Source organism: Neophocaena asiaeorientalis, unplaced genomic scaffold (assembly GCF_003031525.2).
Source record: "Neophocaena asiaeorientalis asiaeorientalis breed wild unplaced genomic scaffold, Neophocaena_asiaeorientalis_V1.1 scaffold598, whole genome shotgun sequence".
In the NCBI taxonomy this organism is placed as follows: Eukaryota; Metazoa; Chordata; class Mammalia; order Artiodactyla; family Phocoenidae; genus Neophocaena; species Neophocaena asiaeorientalis.
This window is the reverse complement of record NW_020173036.1, coordinates 1,229,358-1,238,415: the sequence shown is the minus strand read 5'-3', so window position 1 is coordinate 1,238,415 and position 9,058 is coordinate 1,229,358. Positions and strand designations below refer to the sequence as shown.

The window sequence follows — 9,058 nt, the reverse complement described above, 5'->3', positions numbered from 1 at the left end:
GGAGCCGCAGCCGTACCGCGAGCCGGCCCGGGCGGAGCAGTCGGCCCCGCGGGAGGTTGCCCCCCGGTCGGACGCGCAGCCCCCGCCGCGGGAGAAGGCGCTCCCCCAGCGCGAGGTCAGCCGCGCCGAGCCGCCCATGTCGCTGCAGCGCGAGCCCCCTAGGCCCGAGCCGCCGCCGCCGCCGCCGCTCCCGCAGTTGCACTTGCAGCCGCCTCCGCCGCGGGAGTCGGCTTCCCGGGCCGAGCCGCAGCAGAGGCCGTCGAAGGAGACAGTGCGCCTGGAGCTGGTGCTCAAGGATCCCACCGACGAGAGCTGCGTGGAGTTCAGCTACCCGGAGCTGTTGCTGTGCGGAGAACAACGGGTACAGAAGATCCCTCCCTCATCCCCCAGACCCCGGGAGCCTCAGGACCCGTCCGCCTCCCCCAGTGGTTTGTCCCTCCCGAAGCCCACCTTGCGTGTCTCGGGTTGCCCCAGGGGGTGGCTGGAGGGGGCAGGGGCCGAGCGGGTGGACGGGCGGTTGGTGCTGTTTTCCTCTGGTCCCCAGTGTTGGCCGAGGCTCCCACCCGGCTCCACCAACCCCCCCCTCGCCACCGCCATCGTACGCCCGCTCCAAACGCTGTTCCAAGCCGGCTTCCCTCTGCACCTTTCGAAACCTCAGGTTTCCTCTCGGCTTCCCACAAAGAATCTGGGGGCCCTGCACGTTGCGTTGTTGGGTTTTGCTTGCGGAGCTCCAGTTGGGGGACACGCCCCCCAGTCTGAAGCAGAGAGATTGTGTAACCTCTCCAGTATCATCCTTACCTTCATCGCTGTTGTGCTGGGCGCTGAGATGTGCTTCTGAGCGTGGGGTATTTATCTTAATTGAAAGGGGATTTAAAAGTAATCTAAACATTTTCAGAGTAAGGATTCCACTTTAGGATTGGAGGTTACGTGGGTTAGTTATCTGGTTCCTTATTTTTCGCTCTCGTGTTGATATTGGTAAACCTTTTTAGCTTTGTTTTCTCTAGTGTTCATACAATAATTGAACGGGAGGGTGTCTCGTTGCATTTGGTGCCTACCATCATATCCTTGTTTGAGTACATATCATTAGTTTATTGGTCCTACTTGGAGAATATTGCACTTGGTCATTGTAATTTTTGGAGAGTGATGAAAAAAACTTAGCTTTGAATTTCTAAAAACTTTATTGAAAATATATAGGTATGCCTTTGGTGGAACTGGTGAACAATGGAGATAGGAGAGAGGTTCGTTGGTAACTAATTTTTATTGTTGGTTGGTGATGTTCAGAAGTAAACTAGAAAGGGAAATGGTAGAGTAACAATAATAAGAGAACAGTTTCCTCTGTTGTTTAGAGACTATGCTCTTTATTAGGTTTTGCTTTAGCACAGGTCTAATGGACTCCAGAAGTCACTTGTTTTATTTTCATCCTCAATTATCTTTATAGTTGAAATGAATACCTTAGTTTAAAAATATCATACTAAACAACGTCACTAGATTTTGTTTATTGTAAGGCCAACTAATCTTTTGATCATTATTTACAAATACTGCTGTGTGGTCAAACCAAAATGAATTGTTAAGGATAGAGATCATTTTGGTCATTTCCACATAACATTTTGCGCTTTAGATTCACTTTAGTGCCCCTGTCATTTATAAAGTGATGCCATTTTTTTCCCCAAAAGATTTTTGCGAATACTGGATTGGAGCATTTTTCAAAAAACTGTACTATATTTGCTCTTTTAATCTATGTAGACTTGCAGTTTTACTTCCTAATCTACATCATAAGTTACAGGTGATTATATTTGGGAAAAATGCATAGTAATGGCTAACATTTACTGATTTCTTACAATGTGCTAGACACAGTTCTAAGTGTGGTACATGGCTTGTGGAATTTAGTCCAGCAGAGCTCCATGAGACGGATACATTTATCCACATTTTGCAAATAAGGAGGCTGGTGTACAAAGTGCTCATATGTATCTTATTAATACTTTTTTCCATGCTAGTACCAATTGTTAGTAAAACAGAATTCTTACAATTAACTCATATAGTTTAAATTTAGAAAGTCCTGCCGAAATGAACTGAAATAAGAGTTATAGTAGATATACAAAGACCTCTGTTATGACCCTCTTTATGCTGTAATATTGATACTACGATAAACTAATAATAGATATGTATCTTTTAATTATAAGTATAAAGTTAATTTTGATACCCTATCATATTAACTTGATAAAATCAGAATTAATAGTTTCATGTAATAGAAAGGTGAATAATTCAGTTTAATTTTTCTGTTTACACTATCAGTTGGGGGTATTTTAGTCCAGATTTCTTGTACATTCAGCCATATATCATTTGTCATATTCCACTGAACCAAAAAATCCATTGCTTATACAGTGTACCTTTGCAACAAAGATTTGTCAGATTTTCCTATGATTACTCCCAGTGAACATATTTATTGCATAAGAAAGTGTAGAAAACACCTTTCTAAATGAAGTTGTCACGTTTCCATGAAAGGAAATCCTAGGAAGAGAAACCATCAAAACCAAAATGTAAGCAATAGAATTGATCTGCAAAGTGGTGATTCCCAAATTTGCCCTCAGGAGGAGTCCAGTTTATTTTTAGTGATGTTGTAATATTTTCAAAATAGTTTTAATTTTAAGTTATTGTAATTGAATGACATACTATGTAGCAGGGTTAGAGTAGAAAGGGGAGGAAAAGAGATCTTGTAAAATTAAAAGAAGAAAAGTTTCTAAGATTTTGAAATAGCCATCTGTCACCCAATAAGATTTTACTTGATAGGTGTAAGTATAAAATAATCTGTTACATGTGAATACCATCTGTACTAGGGTGAATTTAAATCATCCCCCTTTGTAAATACGAAATGAACAGTAAAACCCCAATTAACCTAATGCAGTTAGAAATTTTTCTAAACTTACTTCTTATTAATACGGAAAAACACGATTAAATGAGCGTGTGTTGGCAAAATATGGAAAACAAAACCTCGTCTAGGTTGTCAGGACACAGGTTAGCTAAACCCTTAACCTTGTTATCTGTAGAGTATTGATCCTTGATTGAGGCTGAGACATTGCAATCATCTCTATCCTGAAAGATTAATTTGTTCACCATTTCTGGCTAAGGGGAATTCATACACAAGAAATTCTTTTTTAACTCTTAGTAAACCAGAAAATCACTTAACCAGAAAACATCTTCCTATAAACATGATTAATTGAACATTCAGTATAAAAAGAAAATAAATGATTATAGTGTTAATGTGATTATATTGTTACCAGAGAATTCTATGATATTCCATTGCTTGTCATACTGCATGTTTCGGATAACATATACGAAAGCTCTCCTGAAAATGATGTTAATGAGTTAACATCAAGAGACAGAATCATTGGGTCACTTTTGCCTGTGGGTGGTTGGTAATTTTGATATTTACTAATTGTCAGATCTTTTCACCTGAAAAACGTAAAGCTTACTTAGAGCCTTGATTGTGGATAAGCGTTACTTCTTAACTGTGAAAGAAAGGTGACTCAGTTTTCTTAAGTTTATTTTTATAGACTAGCAAGGGTAAATAAGAGATTTACTTTTGCTGCCTATATAAAGTCTACATAAAATAGTTCAGAATGGTGTATAAGGTGATTCTTATTTAAAATATATATTCATGTATTTATATTTGCACATATAAAATGGGTCAGACCAGTAGTAAGACCTAGTATTTGGACTTCATAGTGACATGAAGGAAACTGTTTATAATGGCAAGCAAGTCATGGTGGTTGTTTACTCTGCTTAACTTTAGTCTCAAGTTAAGGCTATGCCCTGAATATGCCTAGTACTTCTTATTTCATCACCAGTCTATTTCTGCTAGTTTGTTTCCTTTCAGGTCATATTTATATTTTCCATTGGTAACTCCTATTGGGATAAAAGATTCTATAAATATATTACTTATTACAATAGATAATTTAAAAAATTGATTCAAAAATTCCTTTAAGCTTTAAGATGTATCCTTTAATTCTAATGCCCTAGGTATGATGAATTGTTTTGTATTCATTATGTCCATATTTTTCTGTCACATTTTTAGATTAATCATGTCTCAGCCTTAATAGCCAGGATCATGTATCTCAGTTTCAAACTGTGCAAATCTTCATCCCTTCTGCATTTTTTCTTGCCCTTCAGGGCAAATCTGTATCTAATATTTCAGCTGTGATATATTTTCATTTTAAATTACTGCTTGAAGATGCTACATCAGTAATAGCATCTAGCCTTTTTTTTAAATGAACTTCTTAGTTCATAATTAGATGAAAATAGCATTTTTATCCACATGTAGCTCCTTGTTTTGGGTTTTTTGTATATTGAAATATATGTGTGTGTGTGTATATATGTATATCTATGAAATGTGTCCGTGAAAACAGTAAAGGATGTGATGTATCTTTTTGTTTGTTTTGGTCAATAGATGGTAAATGTGGGATCCTAGCTCTGTGTGTGTGTTTGTTTTTTTTTTAATTTATTTTTTATAAATGTATTTTATTTATTTATTTATTTTTGACTGCGTTGGGTCTTTGTTGCAGTGCGCGGTCTTTCTCTAGTTGTGGCGAGCGGGGCTACTCTTCATTGCGGTGCGTGGGCTTCTCATTGCGGTGGCTTCTCTTGTTGTAGAGCATGGGCTCTAGGTGCACGGGCTTCAGTAGTTGTGGCACACAGGCTCAGTAGTTGTGGCTTGCGGGCTCTAGAGCGCAGGCTCAGGAGTTGTGGCGCACGGGCTTAGTTGCTCCATGGCATGTGGGATCTCCCCGGACCAGGGCTTGAACCCGTGTCCCCTGCATTGGCAGGGGGATTCTTAACCACTTTGCCACCAGGGGAGCCCTTGTTTGTGTGTGTTTTAAACCATGCATTATAGTAGATTTTCACTCTCCTTGCTAGAAAGAAGCTATGATAATATAATCTGTTTGTAGCTATTGAACTTTTGTGCTTTGTTTACAAGTCGTATGTATTTTCTGAATGGATTTTCATTGACAGGTTGTAGGTGATACAGAGGTGGTCAATGCTAAGTCTCAGCAAAAAGCTGTAGCAGCTACAGATACTCCAGTGCTAACTCAGGGCAGATGATTAAATGTTGATTGTAATAACCTAGATTCCAATAACCTTTTAGAAGCATTGTCTGACCAAAGTGGTTAATCTTTGTTGGGAAGATCTCAAACTAGAGTTATAGGTGGGATTTTCATGTTTACCTAATTTTCTTGGGTTCTTTGGCCTTTTTATTTTTGGTGGGGTAACCATAGATCATTTTGTGGGTGAAGACAGTTTGAATTGTTGAGTTCTTAACCACCAAAAAACTTTAAAATGTGTAAGAGTTCATTAAAACTGCAAATATTTTTGCTATAAACCAACATTTCATTCTATTTCCTTTTGTTTTACTGTTGAATTTTTTGTTTTCTAATTTTAAAAAAATTTAATTTTTTAAATGAAGTGTAGTTGATTTACAGTGTTATATTAGTTTCCTTTTTAGTGACTTTTTTATTAAAAAAATTTTTTTTCAATTTATTTATTTATTTTTGGCTGTGTTGGGTCTTCGTTGCTGCGCGCGGGCTTTCTCTAGTTGCGGCGAGTGGGGACTGCTCTTTGTTGCAGTGCGCGGGCTTCTCATTGCAGTGGCTTCTCTTGTTGCAGAGCACGGGATCTAGGTGTGGGGGCTTCAGTAGTTGTGGCTCACGGGCTCTAGAGCACAGGTTCAGTAGTTGTGGCGCACGGGCTTCGTTGCTCCGCAGCATGTGGAATCGTCCCGGATCAGGGCTCGAACCCATGTCGCCTGCATTGGCAGGTGGATTCTTAACGACTGTGCCACCAGGGAAGTCCCTTTTTAGTTACTTTTTGTGTGTGTGTGTGTGTGTGTGGTGCGTGCGCCTCTCACTGCCGTGGCCTCTCCTGTTGCGGAGCACAGTCTCCGGATGCGCAGGCCTAGCGGCCATGGCTCACGGGCCCAGCCGCTCCGCAGCACGTGGGATCCTCCCGGACCGGGGCACGAACCCATGTCCCCTGCATCGGCAGGCGGACTCTCAACCACTGTGCCACCAGGGAAGCCCTTTAGTTACTTTTTAATGCTTCTAACTTTGTTAATATTTGGAAAAATTGACTCATGTTTTAAATTTAGATATATTCAACTCTGGTTGAAGTAATACTAATACTTCTATTTCTTTTACCATTCACTTTGAAGCAGAAGAAGCCCGTTTACATGGAAGACCCGTTCAATGATGATCATCAAGAGAGGCAAGAAGTGGAAATGTTGGCTAAGAAGTTTGAAATGAAATATGTAAGTATAATAAACTTTTCACGTAGGTAATTTTATCCTGTTGGCCTATTTTTTTTTTCTCTGGCAGTTTGGGAGGGCTGATAGCATCCATTGCTCACATTATCTTGTTCTAACAGATTGAACCCCAATAAATGGTTAGCTGGTCCTATAAAGATTCTGATAGGTTTGTGATGGCTGTAATAGTAGCTGTCATTTATTGTACTCCTTCTAGAGTTCAGGCAGTTTGCTTATCATCAATATCTCCAATCCTTATAACAACACTCCAAGGTAAGTAATATGGACCACATTTTACAGATGAAGAAACAGGCTCTGAGCTTAAGGTTGAATAACTGATCCAAGGTCACACAATGGCAAGAATGAGGCTGCATGTCCAGGTCTGTCTAGCTCTAATTCTTTGCTCTTTCCACTGCCATTGAGAACACTTTTAATTCCTTTGGTGTAGTAGTTCTCAAGCCTTCCTGCTTCTTAAGAGTTTAAGAGAATGCATGTGTGTACTTCTAGGCCACTGGGTTCAGGATCAATCAGAAGCAGCATGAAATTTCTTTATAAGTATCTTGTCTACCTTAAAATTCATGTGCATTTTATATTCTTTGCCACAGTAGATTGGTGTTTGTTTTAATATAAAAATAAATTTGAATTACCTGATTGTAAAGTTGCTTAATGTTATTCTCAATTTTTCTAGTATAATTGACTTTGTTGGAAGATCCCCCCTATCCCCTCCCCATTTTTATCTTATGGCTTTAACTGCCCTTTGTCTCTGCTAAAACATGACCCAGGAGAAGCAAGACCTTACCCTTTGTGGTTCCCCTGTGAGCATTGAAAAGTATCTCACAGAGATAGGATATCAGCTCACACTGGCTCTGTCATTCATGTTATCTTCAAAATGCAGCTACGGTCTTGGTGGACACTTGTTGGCTCTTTGCGGTAATGAAGAAACAGTTTGGGGGATGGAGAAAATACATGAGAATATTTTGAAATATGGGTCAGGTTCTAGGCCATACTTTGCCAGCTACTAGTTGTGTCCGTTGGTGAGGTTATTTAACCTCTTTGGGCCATAGTTTTCTTATCTGTAAATTGAGATGTTCAGGTTTTTCACAGCCCCTTGTGGCTCTGTATTCTTTGGCTGTATAATATCTTTAGGGGTGGACTAATGGGTGTTTCCATGGAAGAAATAGCCAAAGTTGTTACATTTGTAGTGTTAATTATAATACGGTGTCCTCAGATTATAAATCCTGAAATAACTGTCTAAACTTTTTATACAGATTAATACATTGGTTAAATTTAATGTTTTAACCAGGTAGTACATTTACATGGTTCAAATTCAAAAATGAAAAAAAATATAGAGTGAAAAATCTTCCTTTTATTCTACTGTCCACCCACCTAATTTCACTTCCTAGAGGCAAGTAATATTCTTGGGTGTCCTTCCAGAGATATTTTATGTGTATCTCTCTATATACATTATTCCTCCCCCTACCCCACACCTCTTTTTACACATATTACAGAATGCATTACATGGTTCTGCTCTTTGCTTTTTTCATTTACTATATCTTGGAGATTTTTTTTCATATCAGGACAAAGAGAGCTTTCTGTCTCTCATTTTTAAGGCTACACGGTATTCCACTGTATGGACATATCACAGTTTATTTAACTAGTCCCGACATAATTTCAGTTGTTTCCAAAAATTTACCTTTCTAATAGTACTGCAGTAAATTACTTAGTAGCATGCCATTTCATACATTTTCAAGTTTATCTTCAGACCGGATTCCTAGAAGGGGAATTTTTAGGTCAAAAGATTTATGCATTTATAGTTTCGGTATATACAGTATTATCAAAACCAGTTTCTACTCCCTCCAACACTATATTAGAGTGGCTTTTTTCCCCATGGGTTATAACACCAAGGATTAGATTGCCCTTTGCAAGTGGAAAATTCCTAGCATATCCTGTAAGTAATGTACCTCATGGTTAGCATTAAATCTTATTGGGAAGCTTTTGGATAGTTCTTGGCATAGAAAAACCAGTGTTCTGAAGAAGTTGGTTGATGTGTAAAGTTGTTTCAAATAACTGGGATATATCCAAGCACTGTCATTGTGCAGGGATAAAATGTTATTCTTGTTATAATCCAAATTAATGGGCTGTATTTCTTCTCTAGATTTTTGTTTTGGCTACTGACTCTCTTATTTCCATTTAAGTAGAGATTTAAAATGTCCTACCTCATGAAGGCTTTATGTGCATAAACCTAAAAGCATGCCATGAATATTATATCCATGAATGTTAAATATGCATATTCTAACAAATTATTTGGAACGTTTGAAGAAAATCATTAGGCTAAAGGTGACCTGGGGGAAGGTATCTTGCCAGCTCTAGGCTCTAGGCTTCACAAAAGATCACTCTTAAACAACAAAGATTTTTATTGGTGTTCAGGCATATCATATACAGACATCTATATGTATATTTATACATATATGTTGTATATTTATTTATACAAACACTATATATATATATTTTTTAAGTAAAAGAAAATCTTTTAGATATTTGCAAAATATTAACCCACCAAAGTTAGATTTCTCCTTTTGCAGATGACAAAAAGATGACTTAGTTCTTTGAGGTTTATAAAACACAGATAAAACTTGTATCCCTAGCTACCTTTTCTTCTTACTTTTTTTCCCTTCATAATATAACTTAGATGTCCTTGTCATTATTTCTTTTTTTTTTTTTTTTAAATTTTTTTTTAATTTTTGGCTGGGTTGGGTCTTTGTTGCT

At 38.4% G+C, this 9,058-nt stretch overlaps 1 protein-coding gene across 1 annotated transcript in view; it reads left to right on the top strand.

Moving 5' to 3' along the window:
• The window catches only part of UBN2 (ubinuclein 2), a 68,978-nt gene that overhangs the window by 613 nt on the left and 59,307 nt on the right, over positions 1 to 9,058 (top strand). Inside the window, exons 2-3 of the mRNA XM_024742493.1 lie at positions 1 to 361; positions 6,206 to 6,298. The exon at positions 1 to 361 is cut by the window's left edge and continues 15 nt beyond it. Of these exons, the coding sequence (XP_024598261.1) occupies positions 1 to 361; positions 6,206 to 6,298 (454 nt within the window). The remainder of the gene's footprint in view (positions 362 to 6,205; positions 6,299 to 9,058) is intronic.